Genomic DNA, 27,940 nt, shown 5'->3' with positions numbered 1-27,940 from the left:
GAGAAAAAGGCTTTCGCAGCCATGACGTCATGCAAAGCAAAAATTACCCTGTAGGTTTAAGACACGGCACATTTTAAGGAAGAACGTAAAATAAATGTAAATACTCTATTGATACGCATGGAAAAAGGCAAACAGACAAATGTTGGTACATCGTATTCTTTCAAAGAAAAGAAACATTTAAAGCCCATCATTTCCATGAGTATTCTTCATTGCTTCTATGAACAAAGTTTTGCATAAATACTATCTTGCAAAATTTACAGTGTTTATTAAGTTAAGCTTGCTATAACGAACGAAGGATTAAAATTTTTCATAATCGTAACATCTAATTTGGCATCTCGAAAAAACATTAAGAATATTCCGGGCACTGTTTAAATACTCCAACCATCAAGAGTTTTAAAAGAACATATACTACCAAACTAATTGCCAGTTTTCTTGCATGGCCTTTCATGAGTCAATTTTATGCTTCACAACTAACGTCCACATTCTTTAAACAGACTAAAACTTGAAGGCATACTAAACAGCGAAAGTCAAACTGCGAACACAAACACAGCCCTTTATTGGCTATTAAAAGGCCTAAGAAGGCGAAGCTTCTTAAAAACAATCTTTGCCAGGATAATAATTCGACTAATTGATGTGGCTTTTTGTTTCCCCGATCATGACAATGAAACACACCCTTTTAGCTACAACTTATAGAAGCACAAATGGTACACAATAACGGATCTTGAGCTTAAAAGCACGTCTGAGGGACTCCATGTCTAGTCGTTCAGTTCATATGGTAATAGAGACAGAATTCAGAGCTTCAGGTTTCTTGCTAAGGCAGTTTCAAATGGGTTATAACCAAATACACAATACCAGTGCTAAGGCTGGTTTCCGTGTAAAAAATAATAGCGAAGAGGGTGCCTGCAATAGTTTTACATAAATTCACTGTTGAGTTTTGAAAGCTATGACTTTATCTGATTGCATTGTCCCATAGGTCCAATAGTTCCTTACCTGTCCTTAAATGGCACAAAACCTAAAACCCTTTTTTGAACAGCTGCAATCATGGAAATCTCAGTTAGCAACAAGTGGTTATCCGTTACAATAAAATGGTAAGCGATTTGAGGCATCGACATCGCTGTCGTTCTCATGGGTATTCGAGTTACGTAGAAACCAGCCTTCAAAAAGCATCAATTTCGATAACTGCTTATATCCCATTGTTTACAATATTAGCTTTGAGATCAACAAACGGCTTAAAAGGGAAAAATGACTGGCTGGCTTCCCCTACGTTCTGTAATGCGGTTGTAACTTGGAATCAAATATTTCGATTAGTTCCTGCCCTTTTCCTCGGTATACATCCCTACTTCGTGTTTACAAACTATTTGAAACTAGATACCAACTTAAAACGTAAAAGAAAAGTTAATGCCATTGATTAGCTGGTTCCATGCAAGCAACCCAACACCAAACAAAATCATACTACTACTGGGAAAGTTATTCGTTCACAAAACTGCACAGTAAATTTTCTAATTCTGTTTTTAAAACAATTACTTAAATCGACTTCATTAACAAGGTCCTAGCTTGCAAACAAGGGTTGTTGATTTGCTGATGAATTGCATAATAAGCATCTGATAAATGTAGTTTTACACTCAAATGGGGGTGACATGTACAGATTAGGGCTATCTTGGTTTAATTCTGAACTCGGAATTGTATCTAAGGGTGTTTGAGAAATTGGAATCTACAGTTTGTCGTGGTTAAAAATGAACTTGTTAGGCTGACAACGCACCAAAATGAAAATAACACTGAAGAATAGTAGTATCTCTCCTTCAGATGGCTTTAAAGCAACGAGCCTCGAAATAATCGTCCCACGGTCGAAAAGTCGGTTTTACCTTCATCACATAAAGAGAATCAAGTAACTCCCTTGTTCAAAACATACAGAAAGTCATTTAGAAATCCGCGAACTCCTTGCCACACTTCTCTGTGCTGGAAATTCTCAGCGCTTCTTCTTCATAGTCGTCGAAGTTGCTTGGGTCACCTGGACCACGACATTTGGGGATGAATGGAGCTTCAACCTTTTGAAGAAAAATAAGACTTCAGGCTAGGCTGCAAATTAGACATTAACAGACATACAAAACAAGACCAATTTTTCTAAAGTACACTTCAAAAGACAAAAGAATGCTTTGAGGACAAAATTCTAATATTATAGAACCGGCTGTCACCCATAGCCTAGAAAAACGAAAAATCGACATCATAGCCAATGGTATGACAAGGTGCACCGGCAAGAAAACTCGCACTTAAAACACAAACCTTAACATAATCAAAGGTGCGAGGGTTGCTCAATGGTTGTGTACACTGACTACGAATCCCTGACTGGACCAAACCTATCTGAGTGAGGATATGACACTGCTCGATACTACTTGATAAATATAGCTCTCTAGTGTCTTAAAACTACCTTCGTAGCAAACTATACAATACATCAACAAAAATAATATCTAAGGTCACTGACAGATGGTACTACAGCTTACTTCTAATGATGTAATCTAGTTGTTCTTGACCTCCAGTTGGAGTTCTACATTGTACATTTGACCAATTCATTCAAATAGACGTGTAAAAATCATTTTCATTCAGACATGCCAAAACACAGCTCACCTTTCTTTGGTAAATCTGAATCCAGTCAGTGGACGAGAACCATCTGTGGTTCTTGATATCGGCCACGGCATTTTTCAGGTTACCATATCTCTTCGTTAAGTCAACTTGGAGAAGATTTTTCAGCAAATCTTTAAGGTCTTGAGTGAAATGTGATGGACAGCGCATCTGAAACAGGAAGAAAACGTATATTACTTCATGAGTAATACATACAATTCCTTTAAGCACCCAGACGATTTTGATTCTGTAGACCTGAAAGCAGCTAAGTGCTTTCAATCAATTGGATGTAACCTAACATCATGACTATTATTGGCTAGTATTGTAGCAAAAGGCAGACCGTATGCTTGAATAATTTTCATCATGAAACTCAATCAACACAGTATTGGCACTAATGGGTTACCACAGATCAGATCTTGACTCTAGAGAGACTGTTTCTAAATTCTGTTAAAGAATCTAGTTAAGGTATATATCTGCAATGCTAAATTTTAGTTATTGTGAAAAGGAAAAAATTAAAACATAAATAAATGAGCAAGAAGCTATATAAATCAAAATTACACATTTCTTTTTTTTGTAATTGTTGTTTTACATACCAAAAAAATTTAAAAACAAGTAGCTTTTTGACCCAGTGTCATTTAAAAAAGAAGAGAAGACGGAGCCTGTTCTATTTTGCTCCAAAATGGAACCAGTGCCACAAGAAATATTCTATAGGTCTTGTTTATAGAACAGGTGAAATTTCACTGTATTCTACAATTACGAAGATTAGGTAAAACCTGAAAAGAATACATGAAAGAAATGGTAGCATCAATCTTCTCACCTTTCCAGAAACAATTTTCTCATAGATCTGGATAGGTTGGTCGGCAAAAAATGGTGGGTAACCAGCTGCCATTTCATAGATTAAAACACCCAATGCCCACCAATCAACTGCTTTGTTGTACCCCTATAAAGACATAATGATAAATTTACTTTTCCTTTACAGAAATCAAATGCGAGGTCAAAATGGTCTACACATTTACGCTAGAGAACAAGGTTGTAAATCCTCAACCTCTCCAAAACTTTACCAATAAACGTTGTACATTCTCTTGAAAGTTTTGCATTTGAGAACATGTTGCTAGTGATCCTTACTTTGAAATTTGTAATGTCTTGCACTTTTTAAACTACAAAGCACTAGCACATAATGTTACATCCTCAAGTTTTAATCCACATAAGGTATTCCACAGCAAAAGCCCTACTTATGTTAAGTATACTGCACTTATCTTTTCAATGAAAGGGACTGCATGAAATTGGAAATTCATACCTTACTAAGGATAATCTCTGGGGCTAGGTACTCTGGCGTTCCACAAAGTGTCCATGTCCTGCCCTTCACACGCTTTGCAAAGCCAAAATCTGTAACCTGGACAAAGAAAGAAAGAAGTAAACTAAAAACTAAGTTTACATCTTCCAGCAAGATTTTTTAACATCGGATACCCAAAAAGCATTTAAAGAGAAGGTATTGCCACAATCTAGAAAAAACAGCTACATGGTGAAAAACTAAGTTGATTAAAATATCAAACAAAATCATTTCATTTCTAAGTCTCAATTTTAACTCAGTACCAGATTTTATTTTGTCACAAACCCCAGGACCTTCAATAGCAGCACTGCAGGAACAAGTGTGCTGCAGCACCTGTCAACTACAATCCTTGCCAAAAATAGTTGGAACACCACAACATTCAAGTCCAAAAGTTGACACCCAGTGGCGGACACTTGGGGGGCGAGGGGGGGGCGACCGCCCCCCAATACTTTAGAGAACAATGGTCTTTTGTTCTAAAACAATGGGAAATGTGACGTCATCTTATTAAAACAATAGGCTTGCTCCCCCAATATTTGACCAAGTGTCTGCCACTGTTGACACCCCAGGATTAAATTAACTTTTCAAAGACATCAATACTCTTACTATATTTGCCCAACCCTCCTTGCAATGTTGATTCCAATGCTAGTTAGATTGTCACTGACCATCACGCTATATATATCAAGCAACATTGTAATAAGGGGGAGGGGAGGCACACAACATTTGAAAACCATGAAGATCTTTCGTCTAGGTGTTCCAACAACTTTTTAGCTGTCAATGCATATATTTTAGCTGTTTGCAAGTGCTTGGTGTCCTCTGTGCTTGGCATCCTCTGTGTGATCTATGATATAGGTACCCTTAATGAACTTGTAACACAGCTTTTTTCAGCCAATATTGGTGAATATTCAGGATTGATTCTGTACAGAGGAAAACTTAGAATGAATATTAAAGAAATATGAAAAAGAAAAGATGGTCACAATACCTTCAAATATCCTTTCTCGTCAATTAGTAAATTCTCAGGCTTTAAATCTCTACAATTAGGAACAAAATATGAAATCAAGGACTGAAGGATACAATTTTCATCTATATTTTCCAAACTTTCTAGCTGTTAATGCATATATTTTCGAAAGAGCGCATGCGAATGCTCTCATGTGCTTGTTACAAGACGCTTAAAAGCAGCAAGTGACATAGCCTACATCATTAGGAAACTAAGCATGTATCCAGACAGTTCCCAAAGAGATGTATTGAGGAAAGCAGCCAAATTGCTTCAAATATGAAAAATCAAAACATCTAATAAGTATATATTTTGAAATCATCATGGATGCTTATCACATGTACAAAAAATGTGTACAAAAACAGGTAAATAGATATTGTCATTGAAGCTTACCTGTAAATAATATCTAAAGAGTGAAGATACTCAAAAGCCAGAACAATTTGTGCAGCATAAAACCTGGAATGCGGCTCACTAAAAAGAAATTGAGCAAACATCAAATATAAACTCACAAACTAATGTTTAATTACAGAAGTAGTATTTATGATAATAAGCTTATAATTTGCCTAGAAAGCAAACAGAAAATAACTTCACTGTTCAGGTTCCTTAGGTAACTTGTTGTGACCTTACATAAGGCAATAAATAAATGGAGCATAGTTTCAGCTTGCAATTGCCAAAACCCAAATACATGGATGGACATTGTTTATTAGTTAAATATATATATTGAATTTTGATGAAAATGATCAACATCAAACCTGAAACGTCCAATACGTCTAAGATGAGAGAACATTTCACCACCAGGAACAAATTCTAAAAGCATATACAAGTTGGAGTTGTCCTGGAAAAATAAACGCAAAAATAGAAGTAGATATTCAGTGCTTATTTGAAAACAAGAGGGGACCCATGATAAAAAGGGAAAACTAGCACAGGCCAGGAGGGTATGATAGGAGGGTGTGATATAAGAATATTGGCTGCAGGTGTTTTTCCAAAGCTCTTCTCCACATTCTAAAAAAATGATTATTCATGGAGCCTCTAAAATGCTTAAATGGCTTAAAATAGCATCAGGTCACTTCTGTCAGCTTTACATAAATTACACAAAACATAATTTGCAAGGTTTTGGTTACTAACTGGAAAACTGTCATTAACTCCATATTTCATTAATTTAGGCATTGCTTTGTTTAGACTCCTAGCTAAACAAAAAATTCAAATGACAGTATTGTCATAAAAAGGATTTTATCTCAGATATAAATTTTTAAAACTAAGAGTGTTAGCCAGTTGTACCTTGAAATGCCATTCCAGTTTAACGAGGAATGGAAACTCTATGGCTTGCAGAATCTTCTTCTCATTAAGCGTGTGCTCCACTTGCTTGAGTTTCACTACCTATACAATAACAAACATAATTAAATAGCAAATGCAGCTTGACAACTTTTGAGACAATACTACAAAATACTACAAAAGCATAAAGTCAATTAGAAACTGGCGACTTTTATCTAGATTGAGATCTTGGTTTATATAGTTCTGACATTGCGAAAAAGGCTAAATAAATCTCCTTATTTAAATTGAGCATACACCCATTTTTTTTTCATTTAACTGAAGTGTCCATATATAGAGCTAAACAGTAACATAGAACAAAATGTAAAAAAATGTCAAAAACACAACCATAATCCAAGTGGAGTGGCTTGTATCTCATGCACAATTAGGGCAGTGATTCAGACCTCATCTTGGCTCACCATAATTATTGAACATACAGGCATGAAGTTATATAAAAGACTTCTATTGATGCAGAAATAACTTTTATTTTTTATTTAAGTTCTATTATTTCGGTTCAATATATTTATGTGAATAATTATGGCAAAAGTAAAAAAGCCAATACTTGGGTAGATGATAGTTCTTATTCTGCAAAATAAATTATTTGAAGAACAAAATATTAGTTTGAAGGCAGATTGTTCTCTTTAAATTTTTACTCTTTGTCAGGATAAATGTAATGGCACAATAATGCAAAAATCGCACCTTCTGCTTATCTAAGATCTTCATGGCATGATAGCTTCCATGCTCCTTATGCCGGACCAACATCACACGTCCAAATGAGCCTGTTCCAAGGGTCTTCTTTCTTTCAAATTGGTCCAATGATGCTGTGTTCTGTAAGATTCATTTTTTTGCTTATTGTAACTTAAAACAAATAGTTGGGTGCAATTCAGCAAATTACTGACAAATGTGCATGACGTTTTCTCAGAGTTTGGGAACTATGAAACTTGAGCGGAATCAAGTGTTGGATGGCAGCCCATAGTTCACAAAGTTTCTACTTAATATAAAAGGAGCTAGGCTAGAAGGAAGAAAGCTAAAGTGATTAGGTTTGCATAAAAGGATTTTAAGAACATAAATATAATATCAATAGCTTACTGTGCCATCCTTTAATTTTGGAACAGTTTCAGAATTAATTTTGGATAAGATTCATATGCCCTCTTGCGGAACCAAACTTCATCAACATTTAGAATAAACAATTTACTTTCCATCTTTTAAGTTATCAAAGAAATAACTTTATTCATTAAAGCATCAAGATTTAATTAAACTTTGAACAGAATTTTTGTTAGACGTAGAATGGAATGTTTGCTGTTTACACTTACAAAGCAAGAATAAGCAATATCAAACATAGAATATTTAGAAAAATGTAACAGGAAAGTTAAAAACATTGATTCAAAATTTTGACCAATTGGTCCTGATGCTATTTTGATATGGTACTACAATGTTGGAAAATAGAACAAAAAAGCAGTTAGATCATAATGAAGTACTTCTCATAAGACACTCTTCAGAGTACTATAATTTGACAATGACCAAAAGCATAAGAGGAAATCTATATCCAGATATGGGTCAAAAGATACCCAAGAGGAAAAATGGCATGCTTGTTTGGTTCCTTATTTCTGACCAATTACAAACCACCAAAACCCTTTGTATAGTAGAAGATTTCAAGGGGGGACATGAGCTTTTCCACCTATACAAGTTTATATCTTTTGCTTTGACATTATAGTTAGGCTCAAAAACAGCTAATTGGAAGTACCATTTTACTTTGGTAATGATTTTGGAATTTTCCCACTTTTTAGAAAAACTATAGAAAAACTGCATTGTCTCATTACAAAATCTCCAATGTATATAATTGTCTGTTTTGATTGGTTTTAGAGTAGAAATAGGTCATCAAAACTTCAAGTGTGTTGTAAAATTCCTTGCAATATATTTTTTTATGAAATACATAAATTTTGTGAGAAAATATATTTTAAAAACCATTTGTTGACAAACTGAGTCAAAATTAATAGGATTTAGAAAATAATATATTAGGGTTGAGAAATAAAGATAATTTTGAAAATATGAAAAAAATCAAAACATCCTCACAAATTTTCAATATGTTAGATTAGGATGCTATAACTATAAATATATTATTAAGAAATGTTTTGGATATTATTAAAAAATGTTTTGGAAAACTAATAAAAATGCTTACTAGACAAAAAAATTAACTACAACAAATTCCATAATTTTTAGAATTTGGCAAGTTATTTATTTGAAACTGAGGAAAATTCAGTCTATCAAGGATTTTGGATAAAAATAAGCAGGTAACGAAATAAGTTCAGTTTTAAAATGATATTTTATAAACGTAAGTTCAAATTGTAGAGACTACTTTGATATGTAAAACCAACAAACTACACCTGCAACATCTAAAGAATGCTAATAAAATCATATTGAATGAAGCTGAATACTCTTAAACATGTTTCTGTTTAGTGATGCTGAGAAAAAAGGTACTGTTTAAATCTGTGGCAGGAAGTTTATGTTGCAAGGAAGCTATTCAACCAAACAATTCAAATCTATTTATGGTGCAGTTAGTGGCATTCATTGATTTGAACTTTATGGAGAAAAATCAGAGGCTGTTGCTTTTTGACACATTTACAGAAATAGCAAATATTTTCCTGCTTGAACTGGTACAAATATACCACAAAACCAAAATGTACACACAACTACATACATCAAAAGGACAGTTGTTCTATATTTAGAAACAATGGCCCAGTTTGTTTACATTACCTGTTAATTTTAAACAAACACAACAAGAAAAATTAATTATACTTTGCTTTAGATAAATCACAATAAATTAAGCTGGCATAATTTTGCCTTGCTTGAAACATGGTGGGCTTCAAGATATGGTTGAAATTCATTTGTACCCATAAGATGACTAAAAAACTGAATCTTACTGCTTTTTAAGTAATTGAGTATTGATATACAAACATAAAATAGAGATTTCCAGAAGGGGCATCAAAAACTAGAAATTTTGAAACAGTCTTGCGGAGAGTTTAAAATGGACACAACAGGTAAAAAACAATTCTTTGCACCAGTCCTTGAGATACATATGGAGGTCTGTAAAAATTTTTGTTCCAGTTAGAAATTGAAGATCCCAAAACATTTTTTCTACAACTCATTAGCAAAAAGCAATTCACTATGGATAAAAAATTTCACTTTTTATTTTTTGAACTACCAAATAATTACCTGAAGTTTACAGAAACAGCATGTGCGAGAGATACAAGGTTCTTAAACAAACTGCTATAAGGGTGGGGAAAATATGTACAGCCAATTCTTGTCAAAGTTTTAATACAATTCAACAAAATGTTGCCTTTCATAACAAGCAATGCAAAAAACCTTCAGGCAAGTTTTAATATTTACCAAAATACTATCATCAACAATCGAAATAATAAAGAAAAAGTCCCAAAAGAACTAAAAGCCTTCAAATGAGACAGCTATATCCGTGGGCCTATTTCCATGAAGACATTAATCTAACTGCTGCTTTAATTAACCCCGTCCTGTCTATTATTTCGTTTTGAAAAAAGTAAGAAACTATTCTCTAAATTAAGGTACAGACTCAGTTAGAAGGTCTTACTAAACTGGTGTTTTCCGAATGAGCTGAAGTTATATTTTGCAAGTAAAGGACACAAAAAGCATTTAACTTTATTGTATATCCTACGATTTAAGCAGGGACTGTGGTTTCAACCTTGCAGATGGAATTGCACAGAACAAAAACTAGCAAATAACAAGTTAAACACCGCAAATCTTTTCTAAAAATAAAGGCGATATCAATCAACTCCAAATGTTTACCACTCGCTGGGGATGCTGTCAACCTTGGACTTTCGGAAAATGGCATCTTCATTCTGAAACACCACAACTTGTGGTCTGAGAAATTTCAAACTCAAAGTATATTGACTTACGTGAGAAGGATTCTCCCATTTTCGCTTGAAGTCTTCTTGGGCTTGAGACAGGAAGGCTTTCACTGCGTAAAATGAAACGAAATTATTAGATTTATGTTTTTAAAGCAAAGTTTAAATGCCAATTTAAACATGTTGAGAGGATGGTTAGGCCACTTCTTGCCTCCGTCTTCCAAAACCCACCTGCATTTTCTGAATCACCTTTCTTTGCTGTGGCTGCGTTACCCATGCTTGCCTTCTACGGAAGATGGGAGCTGAGCTGATGCTAGCTTTCGTAATTTCAACTCGTCCTAATTTGCAAATTTTACAGCTTTATTTGAGCATAAAACTTCAAGCATATCAGAACTTATATTTTTGACTAGTCCTAGCAACTAATTTAAAAGTATTTTCGCGCGATGTCGACCTGCAGCATTTAAGTAGCGTCTCCAAGTAGCAAAATCAGCCTATCTCATTGGCTGGCCATCAGAAACTTCGATCAGTTATTGGTTGATTACGGTGAAACTATTCCCAAGAAGTGCAGTCAATTCAGCGAGTGAAAATCCCGACGGGGGAACACTAAGCATGAAAATATATCGATGATATGAGATCGCTCAGTTGTGCAGTAATTTTTTTTTGGAGGACAAACTTTAAAAACAAAAGATTCCGCAGTCTCAAAAATCTTTCTGGGCCTAAGTGATTTTATGAAACGCTTGGAGATTAACACAAACTCAATCCGAGTAAATAGAATAAGTAAACCGAAATATTGACAACAGGTGGTTCTTTGTAGACTCGAAATTGAAGCGTTGCTATAGAAGGCTTTGTACGTCACTGCGCCTCACAGCGCCAAATTTCACAACAACATAAGACCTTGTTGGCTTTCGGCGGGCGTTCACCAGCTAACGGCGATCAGTCATATTCTAGACGACACTGTGGTACTGACAAACGAGTTTCAGTACCAAAATACCGGAAGCTGTCGTTGAAACACCATTTTTACCTGGGCAAAAAATGAACTGGCCTGTTTTTGGTAATATAGAGTTCTTAAGTGATGATGTCACAAAAATCTATTTTTAGAATTTGTGAATTTGGATTAAGCCAGTTAAATGTGTAACAAGTTGGCTGAGATTGTCCACATGGACAGAGGCCCTTTCCCATCAAACCTCTTGAACCAAAATAACAGTAATCAGCTAGAAAACTTCAAATCTTTTATTGGCGATATCTCGCCCGATTTTTTGCGAGTTAGTCAAAATTCAAAAATTCTGAAAACATCTTTGTCACGTTCAAGATAGGAACAAGAACAAAGACAGGAACAAAGCAAAACGACAAGGAGGATCCATTACGATTAAAAACCGATTTTTAAAATAAATTAAATGAAAAACTAATATTTCGCCCACTCTCAGAGTACCTAGAACGTAACAACCTCCTTTCTTGCAGTCAGTTTGGATTTCGACGAGAACGATCAACGCAGCATACAGTAACTCTTTTCACTGAACAAATCCGAAATAACACGAAACAGAGTTACTGCACAGGCGCATTATTTATGGACTTACGCAAAGCTTCCGATACTGTCCATCATGGAACACTGTTTGAAAAGTTAAGATGTTATGGCATACAAAATACAGAAATTGCTTGGTTTGAAGACTATTTATTCAACAGAAAGCAGTTTGTCTGCTACGATCAATCAACATCACAAACTGAGCAAATGACATATGGGGTACCTCAAGGATCAATCCTTGGGCCTCTCCTATTCATCATTTTGATAAATGATGTTCATTTGGTATTGGACAAATGCAAAAATTTTATGTATGCAGATGACACAGTGATATTCTTCTCGGAAAGATCGGTAGAGGCTGTTGAAGAAGTCCTGAATCAAGGGGCAAACTTAGTTGGTAAATGGCTTGCGAACAATAATCTAATACGGAATCTCAAAAAAGGCAAAACTGAACTCGTTATCTACGGTACAAGTCATAAACTAGCGAAACAACCGTCATGTAATGTCTCTCTGAATGGCACTCCGATAAACCAAACTACGAGCTATGAATATCTGGGAATCACCCTTGAAAGTCACCTAACAATGAGTATGCAAATTGACAAGATCTACAAGCGAGCCTCAAGTCGGGTAAAACTCCTGCAAAGAATTCGTTGCAACATCTCTCCATTTGTTGCGGAGAAAAAATATAGCGTTATGATAAGGCCTGTGTTACTCTACTGCTATCCCATTTATCTAAGCGTAGGTGAAAGTGCCAAGAAAAAGCTGCAGTCAATCCAAGAGAGAGCCCATAAGATCATAGCTCCTACTAAGAACACGACCCTGAAGATGGACACATTGGATCAAATCCGTAAAAAACGAGTATCGATCGACGTTGCTCACCACCACTGCGAAACATGTTTCAGCGTTTTAATCATGGCAAGGATACACGAGGAAACGGCTCACGTCTTATATTGCCAAGAGTTAAAACAGAAGCAGGAAGAAAAACGTTTGCCTTTCAAGGAGCACTAATTTTTAACGGATTGTCATCCGACCTTCAGAACGAATCTTTCTTTGTAAACTTTAAACGCAAAATAGATTATCTAAGCTTTGCACGATAATCGTATTGTATTTTAACTTTTAAAATTTTTTACTTTGTCAATAGTTTCTTTAAACAGGACCCTTATTGATAGCAGTACTTTACTTGTACTGAAAAGGCGTATCCTGTATAAACAAGTATTATTATTATTATTATTATTATTATTATTATTATTATTATTATTATTATTATTATTATTATTATTATTATAATTGCTTGAGACATCGCCATATTGGCCATATTGCTGAAGCACAGGTAGGAATTTTTCCTTCGTCATATCGCATCTAATTTTTAGAATCTCTAACTGATTTTGCAGTTTCAGCATTACTTTATGCTGTTCTTTAAAGTTATGTGGTCAAAATTAAGCAGTTCTAAAAAAGACGTTTGATGTCGTCACACCTTGCTACTCTTTCGGGAAATACAAGATTTATTAATAAATAACAGGGTAGACCAAGACAACTCTTTCTATTATTTTCTGATATATCCTTGGTAGATTCCGTTGGATTCTTGATCACAACTTGAAGGTTCAGAAAGAGATTCTTGCTTTTATTTAAAAGGTGCTTGAAACTTTGTTAACATGTTTACTTGGGTTTGAGCCTGGACCGCACTTCCCCTGGCCCGGGGGCCCACAGACAAATAGGGGCCCCAAGAATTCTTCGGAGGCTTAATACCGTAAGATCTCGGATATAAGCCCTAGGCTTATATCATTTCACAGCCAATTTTTGAGGGCTTATAGCCGGGGGCTTATATCCGGGGGGGGCTTATAACCGGGAGAATTTTTGCATCAAAACTTGTCAGCTTGACCCGGAAAATCATCACAGTGAAAACGCTATTGCAGAAAAAACTAAAGAAGGAGATGGAGTTAGCCATATTCCCGATTTACTGGCTCATGCACTGACTGACTCCAGAGATTAGTTGTGGAAAACTTGTATCTGTTGAAGCAGTCGTTACAAAGGGACCTAGAAATGCTCTAGAAGGTACATGGGTATCAGGAGATTGCATTGAAACTTCTTGCAAGTATCATGTTTATGCAGTTAAGACACTTGAGCGTAAAATTAGAAGAATGCTTAGAAAAGCAACGACGTAATACCGTTGTATGTAACATATGAAACATAAATAGAAACGCGAATAGAAATCCATCTATGTACTGTCTGTCTTGTTTTTTGTCTAAACTGCCTGAAGTTACCACAAGATTCCAACTCGTGATAACAAAAGAAAAAACAAAAGAAAAATAAAAAAAATATATATATATATATATGGGCTTATAACCAGGAGGAAATTTGTGTTGTCAATTTGCTGGGCTTATAACCGGGGGGGGCTTATAACAGAGGGGCTTATAACCGGGGGGTATACCTGGGATTTTACGGCATGATATCATTGGGTAAAATTATCAAATGACTTTGCCAAAAACTTTATACAATATGCAACCTCTTATATTACCACTTTATGAATGGAATTAAAAGAGCATATTTTTGGCAATAACACCCTCCCAGATCAATATAAACAAACAATTGTTTTTTATACGGCTTCAAGCACTAAAGAAACACTTTGTCATGAAAAAACATCGGAAATGTGGACATTATTCGAGACCTGTTTAATATTATTAGGAAAATAACCAATATTTTATAGGACTGGTCTGGAGCTCATTGTGAATTTCAGTTGGCGATTCTTCCATTAAAATGTAAAGAATTTTGACACATGATACAATTTTACCAGAGAAGGCTCTTGATTTTGATTTAGTACCAACAAGAAATCTCGAAACCATTTGCTTCTGTAGAAAATGCCATCCAAGTGAGGGTGCCAGGACAGAAAAGGCGCTGATATCAAAAGAGTGTCACTGACAGGGACGGGTTTAGCGGGGGGTGTAGGGGGTGCGACACCCCCCCCCCAAATATTTCTGTGTCCTTCGGTAAATTTGGTTCCATTCGGTAAAAATAATTTTTTGATAGTCAGTAGTAACAAAGTAACGCCAAGATTTTTATTTATTTATCTTCTTTTCTGGGTTGGTAGATTCGGGCAAATTTGGCCAAACTGATATCAATACAATAGAACAATAGAAGACTGAGAATAGAACAATAGACAGATGGTGCAGGGCCCACGCCAACTGGGAGCGGCCGCTCAGAAAGTCGATGTCTGAGAAAAGTGCAAATCTCCAATAGAATTAGTACCTTTAGGGGGATTACTTTATATTTCAGACAAAACTAAAGCGTTTTAAAAGACTGCAAGCAAATGATTGTAAGAAACATTCTAAAATGTATCTTAAGCTTATCTCAAGGGCGTCGTCGTAAAAATTGTCTGCTCGCTTCGCTCGCAGGGGACCCTCTTCTGGACCTCTAAAGAATGTTTAACAATTTATTCCACGTTTTAAGGTTTATATAGAAAAGTCCTTCACGCTCTTTAGACAATCCCGATAAAATAAATAGGAGCTAAAAAGCTAAAGACTGGATTCTGAAATGCTTGTCAGGGAAAGCAGAACGGACTTAGTTTGCAATTTTTGAACACTGTTTATCATTTTTAAATATTTGATTAGAACTTTAGAAAATCAGTTTTTACACGTAGAGCTTCCGCCCCCTACACAATTCAGAATATAAACGTTAGAGGAATTGTGAAGTAAATAGACAGTTGTAGAATGGGGTCAGCCACAAAAAGCTACATATAACGTTGTATAAAGGGGAATTGCCAGGTAAAAAGCCATAGCTTTTCCAAACGCATTTACAAAATGGGGTGTTTTCCCAAATTCTTTAGAGTCTGATCAGCAAAGATTTACTTCTCTTTGCCCCTCCAATCTTCCAACCCTGGCTACGCCACTACTTCTTATCCTTTTTACCTTAAAATTAAAAGCCGAATTTAAAAAATGGGCGTTTCCATCATTTACCAGTGACCTGAAGGGTGTGGCACCAAAATTATTGTCTAACACCCCCCCCCCCAATCATTGTTGATTAAATCCGCCCCTGGTCACTGATAAGCTCCTCCAGTTAACGTTTGTTTTTTTTCTTTCTCTTTCTCTTCTGACTTGCTGTGGGTGTGCCTATTGCGTCAGTACTGGCCTGTTCTAGACCAAGCAAAACATCATCATGAACTCCTGCTATATCTCAATGCTTTTTTATGCTTCTTTCTCTTCTTTGCATGTAAATTCCCTGCATGGCTACAGTCAAATAATCCCCACAAAGATTGGTGAACAGTCTATCAATCCAAAGGGCAAATTATGCAATTTTTTTTAGAGAAACTGATGGATGAGATTCAGTGGTGGAACTACCACATCACTGAATTTTGCAAGAAGTTTTCTAGGACTATCTGATCGTTTCCTTTCTCCTACTCTCATCTGCCTCTATAGCTCAGGTGCATGGAGCCTTACCCATGAAAAATATCTTAACCCATTATTCTGACTACAGAAAAAATTCTGCAAGCCATTAAATTACATTTTCCCATCCGTAATCAGCCACAAGAAGTGCTACACACAATTATTACAACGTTAATCTATAATGCACTTTACAAGCTATCTCCTTCTAAATTTAGCATTGTCAGTGCCAGCCACCAAATAGCTGGCGAAGGGGTAGCTAATGTGCTTTGATTATTTCGATCACACCCTTTCTGGGTCTCTGAAAACACATCCACTTTCTATCACCAGAAACACAAGAAAGCCTAGATTGGTGTGGCATTAAGACATGCATCTCCCTTCCCCATCTATTCCTCTTCAAACTTGAAAGAGCCCGATGGAAGGCCTCTGTAAGAGACCGAATAGATGAAATTTTCAAACCTTCTTTCGTATTCAAGAATGGAAGCCAATTGACATTCGATCACGACAACGATAAACACTTTAAAGTGTGTATTACTATTTATTAAACTCAAAGCCAAAAAGTGAAATTGATGTTACGTTATTGGTCAATGAAAAAAAAATGAATTTTATTGACAGGTTGGACAAAACAAAAAAATCAAGCCACGCCCTTTTAGCACTAGAAAACGCCCTTTTACAAACAAGGAAAGCCAATTTTACCTGAAAGGAATGCCTATAACTAACTGTTGGCTATGTATAGGCAGTTTGAAAATCAAAGGATGACATCAAAAAGTGTACGTTGCCAAAATGTTACCCCTCCCCCAACACTTTCTCATCGGATTTAGACGAAATACAAAATTTGGGGGACGTGTCCCCCCAGTCCCCACCGTGGAGCCGCTACTGACCATTGGTAATGGCAGTGGCAGAACATGATGGGTGGCTGTGAAGGGGTCTACTGAGCACACGAGATGAAGTACTTTGGGGTAAACAAAAAGTTTATCCAAAGATGTTCTAACAACGAGAGGGCTATTGAGGAAAACATCGCGTGGTCTCTGAAAAGATGGAAACTTTGGGAAGGCAGGAATGAACCACGCAAATCTAAATAGAGCGCTTGAAGCTTCAAATCTCTTTACAAATTGTTCATAGTGCTGATACACAAAGATAAAAGGCCTATCCAAATATCAACGTGTCATTATTCAAATATCAACAAACAACCGATTGCAGTAAGGCTCTAAATCACATAGCCTAGTTTGATGTTTGTATGTGCTGGCTGTTCTGTGCACACAAAATGACCTGTGTCCCGCACTACTAGGGTTAATAGTTAGTAAGATCATCGCAAAGTCATTAAGAAAATGATGCACTATGAATCGATAAAAAGTCATTATTACCAAAAAATTGGAGATTCAACAAGAAAGCAAATGTTTTGCTCGGCCTTCAAGGGATTATGAGCAGACCCTAGGCAAAACTTGAACAAAATTCATCTATCATTTAAAATTCATTCACAGAAAACCGAATTATGCAGGTTAAATCCAAAAACTTTCGGGGATACTGTCTGAGATTTCAGATCACATCTGCAAACAAATACGAGGTACATATCTCATACATTAATGATGTTGAATATAATGGCAATTTCAGAGACTTTCTGTCACAATCCCACACCTGCCATTTTCTGTAGAATTGCAAACTCGTAGAATTGCACACTCGATAGCTAAAGAGGACCTTTTGCTTGTAACTAACGAATGAAGTATAACGCGCATGTAACATGTATGAGTGCTTTCTCGTATCCATTCTTGATAGAATCCACTAACAATGATTTATAGCAGATTAACTATGTGATTTATAACACGTGATGTACTTGTCAATCAGAGCGATCGATGTCATTGATCAGACTTTTTAACGCAGGTGAATATTCTTGCATGCATCCAACGAAATTAATCACTAAATGGATGACATAATAAAAAAGGGGGCACAATCGCAAGAAAGATTGCTTTGCAAGCTGACAATTTGGTGCATTTAAACTCCAAATTGGCAAAGGTAATATCCGTGGCTAGAAAAAAATTCACACCTCTGTAAATGGGTGGAAAAAATTCTTAATATCAGCTAAGAAGAAAGATAACTCTATTGTTTCATGAGATAAAGATATTTTTGAGTCAATGCGCAGAAATCGGATAACACACACGTTTATCGAATAACAGTCTTTGAAATCACATAGGATAATCGAAAATAAAACCTGTTTTAGCTTAAATAGAATACGTAAAAGTAGGTTTCAATCCAAATCTGAAATCGACCAGATTCTGGCTCTGTTAAGACCAACAAATTAACAATGATATTCTTGTCTTAATGGTTTATCTGAAATAATTCTAGAAAAAGATCGCACAAGCATCTAGATAATATAGCTTTTAGCTTAGCTTTGATAAAGGGCACCGCTGCTGAATAACCGGGAGCTTTCGCCTCCGTTGATCCACTCGCCCTACCAAATTGAAATGCCTCACTAACATTAAAAGGCTCTTAACCAGCATGCTTAGCGGCAGCTGTTTTGAGATTTTCATGCAGTACGATATCAGGCCGGTTTGGAAAATAAAATAGACAAGCATGTCGTTTGAGCAAGAGCCTTTACAGAGCTTGCAATTTTGCGTAAATCTTGCTTACAACACTGATAAGAGTTTGATGGAGCTTTTTGTCTTCTATTCAAATTTGATACAAACTCTCGTTTTTAAAACTTAATGATAAATGCATAAAAATAAAATTATATGCAACCAATGTTTGGTATGAAATGCTTGCAGAATCCACATGAACAGCTGAATAAGTGAAATTTTGTGGTTTTTTGCTTTGAATATATTTTGGGCTCCGTAATAACTGCACAATTATTATGTAAGGAATACATCTACCGCGGTGAAGCAGGACCTATAACAGTAGTCTTGACGCAAGCAAAAAGCCATAAGTACTCAGAATTTAGCTCTGTTTTAATAAAGAACCAGATAATTTTTGCCAAGGTTAGGTGTTCTTAATTTTCTTATTAGAGGCTTAGGTGTCCTTGAAAATTGCTCTTAATTCAATTTGATTTTTAAACGTCAACATTCTGTAAGCTATTTCTAAGACCATTAAATGGCAGTTTTGCATGACATTTTTAGTAGCTCCGGTTTAAAATCTTGTTAACAGGAGAGTAAATTTTCAAAAGCACATTGTCTCTTCTTGAAATTTTTTATCTGAGACTGGGCATGTTCTTGCGTTATTTTTATTATATAGCAAATCAAACCTCGGCGTTCTTATTAAGCATTTTCTTTTGAAATGGAGTGTAAGATTTTCATTCTAAAGCTATCATTGACACCCTCTAAAAATTTGACAGCGAACCTCTTGAAAGAAGTCGTGTTTCACGTTATATACATTAACCAACACAAGAAAATACTAGAAGCTTCTTAACAGCACCATAATCGAAGATTTATTCTCCTACTTTAATATTCTATAAATCAAGTGATGAAAAACAAGGCTTAGCAAATAATATATTGACAATAACTTTTTGATGTAAAATCGGAGGTTTAAAATTGGGAAGTTTGTGTCTTTGAATGTGGGAAATTTTTCCCTTATTCAAACTGGCGTAAGTATTCGGTGAATCGTTTATTCTAGTTCTCCTGTACTCCGTTTATTAACAAATAAAGTGTTGTATCAGCTGTGAAAACTAGGCTCAAAAATGAGAAAAAATAGGTTCAGCTTTCCCAAAAGCTTGATTACAATAACAGATATAACGGTCCTATTTATAATAAAAGATTAGAGACAAAAAGACATTGCGTAACATCATGAAGAAGCTAGGCCACAAAATTGAGAGAATCAAACTTTCTTTTTAATAAATAAAGCCTTTTTCACTTTTGAGTAAGAAGTTACATGTCTCCGCTTTTGTAAAACTTTTTAAGGTTCCATACAAATAAAAGCAATGTCTTTTTAAGCATAGGATAATTCGTGGTTGCCTATACCGCCATTGGGATTCATTTAAAATTCATAGAAGTTGCCTTATGTCGAAGTGGTCGCAGATTAACAAAACATTGGATGAAGCAATTTTTACAAAATGGCAATAGAATCTATTTGTGGACAATAAATAAGCAGACAGCCTTTATCACTGATAAGATTATTACAGTAAGGGAAACTTTTTGAACCAAGGTCAAGACTTCTTTGCAGTCAGGCAAAAAATGGAAGAACAATGCAAGAAAACGACAAAGAACAATTTAACAGACTCAAAAAGGCTCTTGGCATTACAAAAGCCAGAACTACCAATAATAGCATCAGACCATTAAGTTTTCGAGGGCCTTAAATCTGGAATGACTCCTAGAATCAATAAAGACAGCACAAAAATATTATACATTTCAAGAATTCGATAAAAATTTTGTTCTTCAAAAACAATTGCGCGTGCTCTTTTTGTAGCTCGTAATATGTCTTATGCAATCCTTGAAAATTGCTTTATGTTAGTCTTAATTAGCGTACGTACGTTCACGTTCACTTTTGTAAAAATTAACATTAAATAATCTATACAATTTCAAATAACAGAACGATAGTACTTTTACACCGCTTTTTGTTTCATTGGTTTATTCTCAGTCGGTCTGCGTTTCTCCAGCTAATTAGCGTAGTAAGAGGGAGATAAGAGAGGACAGATGCTCCTCACCTCATTTTCTGGTGTTTCGGAGGGAGTGGGCCCCCATTTTTCCCTCGCCAAATCGCACTTGCCCCCCTTTCCAATCTTACCACCCTGTTTACTCTACTGCTCCAGCTCTCCGTTTTTATACATACACTATTCCTTACAAGATTTTGGTAATAAAACGGTCCATTTAGTCTTTCATTTGCTAATCAAAAAATAAATGGCCTCGCGCTATAGAACACGTAAAAGCTAAGAGAATGGAGCACTGAAGACCAGGGGCCTAAATTCTACTCCATCTATGTTTTCATGGGTAAATTTTTCTATTGATGACCTTCCACCCGCTATTCTGGAAGGTCAAGCGAGGCCACTGCTGAAGACTTATGGTGGATCGAGAAAGAATCTGGAGAGGAAGAAAAGAGTCTTATTAAGAGTCTTAGCTGACAAACAAGACGATGCCACACACAAGAATTCGATTATCTAAGTAATATGCAAATTTTCTTCTTATTATCAGCTTAGACACTTGCTCTACATTTGACTTTTTTACTGAAAGTTATAAACACAAGTGATAAACGCTTCAAGGACTGGTAGAGGATTAATAGGCTGGGTAAAATTTGAAAGGATGAACCTAAAATATGTTGAAAAACTCTAATCAAATTGTTGCCCTTGGATCGTGCTTGGATTAAGGTTAGACTCTGGCAGCTGAAAATTCTGCAAATCCACATGTTATTATGTTACATAACATGTTACAAAAACACCTGTTAAAATTTCCCTGTGATTTCCAGATTCAAATTTAATGAAAAAGTCAATATTTAATCATAGAGGTCAAAATAAAATAATTAGTTTGTGGCTGTAAAAATTCAATCCAAATAGTTTAAAGAAGAACATGATCTTGATGAATTTAATATTCAGAATTCGCTAACTATAATTTTTTTCAAATGCCTGATGCTTTGTTGAAATAAATAATTCACCAAACCATCCATCAATAATTTGGGTCATCTTTAAATCAAACAGTTTTAGTAAACTGTGACTGTATAATCTGACTTAGATAAGCTAGCATTTCAACTTCTTAATTTTGCATTAGTCTGCAAATAAGCAACTTAATGTCCAATTGTAAAAAATTGCAACGTCCACTGGTTAATGGTAGTTTATTCAGCCAGTGATTTAAAAAGTATCTAGGGACCACATATGTGGGCAGATGGAGCCACATATGCAGCAAGTAAAGTGCTTGTGGGTATAGTCCTTATAAATACAGTGACTACTTGCTTTTGTTTTTGAGACTTTTTTAGAACCCCATTTTTCTTTGTAACACTATACCCCAACTCAAGGATTGCAGAAGTGGTATATCTGACCTTTAGCATGCTTAGCCCCCCCCCCCTCCACCTCCCACCAAAAAAAACTTTTCACCCTTCAATCTGTACTATGGTCTGTAGTCCATGCCCCTGCTAAAATGCAGTTTAAGGAAGCCAATTATTGCAATATCATATGGGAAGATATTTGTTTGGCACGTAAAAAATAGCTTTTCTTCATACAATGGATGTATGCACCCCTTTTCGTACAATCAAAAAGCATCCCATTTATAGTCTTTGTCAGAATACTTTAAAAATAAATAAAAAATGACATACTTTCAACATTGCTAAAAGGAGCTACTTTCCAGCATAGGGGGCTGCTAAAAACTGAATACTTTCTAGCAACTTTAGAACTAGTAGGCATTACGAAGAAGCCATAAACATATTGCTGATGTCTTTTTTCTGACAAGTTTTGCAAAGCATGTTAATTTTGACAGGAACCAACAGTGATTTTTGGCAATGTTACAATCAAAGGACTTTCAAATATTTACCAAGAAGGTCTGGTGTGGCCTTTGTAGCTTCCCTAGAATGCAACAATGTTGCATATCTTACCTGGCACCATATAAATATACATACCACTGCAGTAAGAGACTAAAAACTGAAACAGTGGTGGTTTTAAGCACTGCTGAGCCTGGGAAAGAAAACATCTTTGAGCTATGAAAAGTGCTTGGCCATTTAGCAGTGCCATCCTGACCCCCCTCCCAATTTTTCTTCCACTATATGGCCTTTATTATCTATGAAGTGTCAGTATAAGCCAGGGTTTAGAAAACTGCCACAAATGGGGGGATATTAGTAACAGTCAGTGTTAAACACATTATTGACAATGGAAAAGGTACTAAATTTTAACAAAATCTAGACTATTGTTTGACAAACTTTGATTAAGGTTCACACAATGTTCATGCCAATGAATCTTTGGCTTTTGTTTTGAATTTGATGAGGACATTGATGAGAATTTTGATTAAATTTTTGGAAAATGATGAAAATTGCTTGTTCGGTCAGGGAGGCAATTGGCCCCCCAAGCCACAGTGACCTTCAATTATTGAAAACAATAGGCTATTGTCCTGCTATTTATAAAAACAAGGCCCTGATTCCCTACCTGATTTTACTTAGAAAAGATTTTGCAACAAACTAGAGTATCAAAATCAAACTTCTTTGGGATGTCTTTGATAATAAAATTCGGGGGGGATGGGATGCCAATGGTTCAGTTCTATGTAAGTGCAAAAATGGTGCAAAAGAAGGAAATACATCCTTACGGGTTCTCTTTTTAATCTGAAAAGCTATAAAAAGTTACAGGAAGAGGGCATCGAAAAGAGAACTTCTGGATCAACATTTAGAGCTTTAGAACTGCCAGATGCCCCTTCAGGGCGTTGCCAGATAAACTAGCGTTCGCCACCTTGTACACTTTGGTTGTTGCCTGGAGGAGTCCCTGCTCTGAACATCGCAGGTATAAATATTTAGGTCGAAAATTGCAGACGGAATTGCAAATTCCTTGATTAAACCAATGTTTTGATTCTTTTCGCTCATGAAATCGCTGTCGATAAGAACTTTTCACAAATTCAAAAAACGCCATCCGCAACTCTATAAATCTTTGGAAGGTTGGCCTTTAGGTGGTCATGTAGTGACCATTAGGGGTTAAACGGGCGCATCGCGACCACAAATGTGCTAATCATCAGATAAGAACTCTTATATTTCATTATATTGACGCATAACGGAAAGAAACTAGCGGGCCCTGTATTTTGAAACGTTTCTTTGTACTGGTCGCCAGGCGCACACTTCTACTATCGGAATCTCAAAAGCGGGAACCTCAAAGCAAATTCATTAAGTACATTGCTACCTGCTTATTGCTTTCTTTAACACCGAGTAGGGTAATCTGAAAATATCTCGGAAATTCCCTAACCGAATCAAAAGACAAAATCGCTCTCTCTAAATTTAACAAATGGGTTACTACGTGGAAGCGTTTGTATCTTGAATAAATATCTAATGTTTCAACCCACCCACGATCCCATCGAATTTTGTTTGCCTGATTGTGACAACCTGTTTTTTGTCTATTATTTGGTTGTTTGAAATTCCCATGGATGTTCTTTGGAGACAATGAAATTGTTGGCAACAAATATTTGAAGGCAAATGTAACATTTGGTTCTGATTTGAAGCATAAATTAAATTAATTGACATTCTTCTGTAGACAACCATTTTATTTATTTAGGCCGCTCGACCGTCAGTCAGCAAGCATTTGGTGACCCGAAAATCCACAAAGAATGCAAAGGATGACGAATGACGTGTCCTATTACAGACATGTAGTTATCAATAAAAGGCTTTGTAATAAAAAGCACTTACTAAATTTTTCAGCTTCTTTCTCTTTCCCCATTTTAACCCGGTTGCTGGTGCAAATCACGGCCAATTCAGATACTGAACACTTGACGCACTTACGCTAATTTGTATGCTGACATTAGATGACGATAAAAAACGGACCATATGTATGCTAGGAACAATCGGACCCAAAGCCTTTTGCAGGGGAACAAGACGTATTCAATTATTATGCATGATAAATCTAGCAAAGTAATGCAGACAGTAGCTCATACAATTGCTTAAAATTATGGAGTGGCTTGCTATGTGTTCAAACTTTTTATACATTTCTCTTCTCTTTATAATTTTTAAAACTCTACAAAAATTTCCTCCAAAATTCAATTCCAACAGATTCGCAGAAAAACAATAACTTGTGCCTGGTGCCCCCAGTTCTGACGTTCTTGGAAGTGGAGTTGGTTGATTTGCAGCGCCAATATTGGAGTTTACCAACCAAGAGAATGAATTTGAAGGTTAGAATGAGCAACGATGCTGGTTTCCTCGATTGGGCATGTTTGCAGCCAGAAAAAACAGAACCGCGGGAAAATGTGCTACTCTTCACATATTCCAGGCTGACTTGTAAAGTGAAGGGCGTAGCTTTTCACAGTACTAGTAAAGTTTCAGAAAAAACCGATCATCTGCTGTTATGTGAACTTTTTATTCTTTTGACTGATTTTAGGTTTGGGACAATATGTCTCCTTTTACTGAGACAAATTTAAGGTAAAATTTCGAGGCTGGATATAAAACAAAAATGACACCCCCCCCCCTTGTGTAAAGTATATGTAAAAAAGGCTCGCGGCCCGATCTGACATGAAATGGTACAGGATTTTCCCGCATCCTCTTTCTTGAGCATGTTCCCCCTTGTTTTACGGAAATACCACAGAGTAATAAACTAAACATTGTGCGGGTCCAGATATTACCAAAACAAATGAGAGGGCTACTGAATTCAGGAGGTTCTGAGTTGCATCACTCTCGTGGTGGACTAGGACATCTTTTCAGTCCGACCTTTATGCATGACCAGATGACCTTTGTATTCTAATTATAGCCGCTTGTTGCTTCGTTTCAAAAGACATAATGTAAACAATGTTGGTGTTCTGCCTTATCATCGCTTCCAAAACAATAAAAGATCTGTCTTCCTGCTGTTTTGATTGCTCGACATGTTTTATTAACCCTAGATACTGATAACAGTAGGTAGTGTAGTATCTATTTTGCAGGGAGCAAACTTCGAAAACATATAAAAACTGGCACTGTACACGGCAGAAAATGAAATCATTGGTCACGTGACAACAAACGCTTCTTTAAAAGGCTCAAATCGAAATGTTGAAGTTTAGAGCTTAGTCCAGCAGGATCTATCGAGAATACAAAAGGTGCCATGTTTTTGCATTTTTAGAGTATATGCCTTATCTTCATAGCCATAAAACTTCATTAAGGCGAACTTTACTAGTTTATTCTTTTGGCCCATCCGTGAAATTAAGATTCGCAAAAACACTTTCACACCGATCCACAAAAATAGATTCCCACGAATTGTGGAAAAAATATATCCGCCAAAATAAATTCCCTGATGCTAAATTTGTATAATTTGTCACTATTCACTAAATTAGATATTGGCGGTGGGTTTCTGTTTCCTTTAGAAAAACTTTTTACATTTTTGACCACATTAAATGCCAAGGAATAACTTAAAAACGTCTATTTTTGATTATCGGATGTTGCTGTAAGGAGTACTTGTCTCCGTAATTATTTTCTCTTATACCTTTGGAACAACAGATTTAATAGGATAATTCTATTGCTTTCTTGCGTGACAGCGAAATCCCACATACGAAAGCCTAAAGTGAATACCTTCAACACGAGCAGGACACGACATAAACTTCTTAAGACGTTTTTGCAAGCGAAGACTTGTTACTTGCTTCCAAAGGTATCTAACGCATTTCTTTTTCTATCTTTGGTGATGCTAAGTGAAGATGTTCTCCAATATTTTCAAGAGGAGATAACACTAGCCAAAAGATATTTTGGCAAAAAATAAAACGAACTTATAAACTTTGGAAAACAATGCTCAAGGTTCCTTGCTTCTGATCTCTTGCATCTTTGATCAGAGATATACTGCTGCAGAGATAAAATTTCAAACGAGACCATGCAAAAAGTAGTCAAGGCTGATTTTGTGGCTGTATTTGTGCATTAGATAGTAGAAGGAAGTGTGGGGGAATAGGATAACCCCCACTTTTTATTGAAGTATTGTTCAAGAAGAAGCCCCCACACCAACAACTGAATTCCTGTATATGTACCATTTCTAAAAATTATTCTCAACCCCCCCCCTCCCCCTCATTAACAGGACCAATCATATTGTAAACTGTAATCACGTGATATGTCAATTATAATTAATAGAAGTATATAAATCAAGAGATTGGAAATAAAAGGAGATGGAATTTTGATTTGAATACAGAAGAAAATGGTGGTCTCTTTTCAACCTCTACCGTTACGACGTATCACACTCATAGATGATCATCTCAAAGTTGGATAACTGCCTGTTAGTTAAGCAAAAGCTGGGGGCGAGCGATTCCCCCCCCCCCCACCCCACCTCACACCCCCGCAAATTCCGGAAATGGTACATCAGACATGAAAAGGTTTAATCAAATTAACACTCATCTAGGAAAGATAACCTCCTTGGAACCCAAAGCAAAAAGGTACAACACAAAGATAACAAATACGATTAATCAATCATATTGAAATAAGCAACCATTATCAATTATTTTACGAAGAGAACATTGGAAACATGAAAATGATTCGTGACTTTTTAAAGACATTGGGAAATGAATAACTTTTAGAGCATGGGACCGACAGAAAAGACATTTTAAACGACGTTTTAGCAGTAAGAGAGGATGAAATTGCTCAATCTGCTGACAGATAAGGTGAATAAATATGATAATGGTGATTGAATTGACGAGTACAGAGAAACAGGAGATTTTCAATTCTCCAATCAAGAAGCCCAAACTTGCACAAAAAACTATGGTACCAAAGTACCCTATATGGTACCCTATTGGATGGCACTCTTGAGAAGAAACTTTAAATATTGATTTCAAAAGTCCCTTGCTTTCAGGGGCAAAGCTCTCCGTGGAAAGCTCATGCACCTTTCATGGAAGTACTTTAATTTGGTGGAATTGCCACTTGCTTTGCTTGTTGCTTCAGAAAAGCTTTTGGCCAAGGTGGACCAATAAACATATCCAGCTTCTTCAGTTTCCTTAGTGTATCATAGCATTAAGTCTGGGAAAGTATGTTCTGTGCTTTATTGCTCCGCTCAAAAAATGTAGCAAGAAAAATACCGCAAGCATATAAATACAGGGTAAAATTTGTTATTGCAACATGCGCTGTTGTTAATAAGGTCCATTGTTGAAAACAAAATTTAGACAGAAAGTAAAACCATCATTATAGATGCTCAAATGTGCATCAAATAGTTACCTTTCGAGCTAGAGGCATTCGATACCCCTCTCTCTGAATAGCGTTCCTCTGTCTTTGCAGCAATCTTTCTATCAAACCTCGCCATTAACGAAATACTTTATACTTTATTTTCTAAGTTCCGAGAGATCAATAGACCGGTGGTTTCCTTTTGAAAAGTATTTTTCTAGTGATGCGCATCAAGGTAACAACATTTTA

The 27,940-nt window shown here is 36.0% G+C and overlaps 1 protein-coding gene across 3 annotated transcripts; it reads right to left on the bottom strand.

Annotated features, from left to right (window-relative positions):
• Positions 1-190: 190 nt before the first annotated feature.
• LOC135694564 (cAMP-dependent protein kinase catalytic subunit alpha) lies at positions 191-27,871 on the bottom strand. 3 transcript variants are annotated; one of them, XM_065213364.2, is made up of 11 exons: positions 27,746-27,871; positions 10,172-10,233; positions 6,945-7,073; positions 6,216-6,314; positions 5,690-5,772; positions 5,331-5,408; positions 4,926-4,974; positions 3,914-4,009; positions 3,434-3,556; positions 2,623-2,787; positions 191-2,045 (listed from the first exon to the last, which is right to left on the bottom strand). In XM_065213364.2, the coding sequence occupies exons 1-11, from the start codon at positions 27,828-27,830 to the stop codon at positions 1,920-1,922; spliced, it is 1,095 nt and encodes a 364-aa protein (XP_065069436.1). In that variant the 5' UTR covers positions 27,831-27,871; the 3' UTR covers positions 191-1,919. The 3 variants fall into 3 exon arrangements, with proteins under 3 accessions (XP_065069436.1, XP_065069439.1, XP_065069438.1); XM_065213367.2 differs by lacking the exon at positions 27,746-27,871 and adding an exon at positions 24,290-24,408; XM_065213366.2 differs by lacking the exon at positions 27,746-27,871 and adding an exon at positions 10,352-10,566.
• Positions 27,872-27,940: the final 69 nt, after the last annotated feature.

This window comes from Rhopilema esculentum, chromosome 8 (assembly GCF_057945365.1).
Source record: "Rhopilema esculentum isolate cy_ngs chromosome 8, ASM5794536v1, whole genome shotgun sequence".
Lineage (NCBI taxonomy): Eukaryota > Metazoa > Cnidaria > Scyphozoa > Rhizostomeae > Rhizostomatidae > Rhopilema > Rhopilema esculentum.
This window is presented reverse-complemented; position numbering and strand designations above follow the sequence as displayed.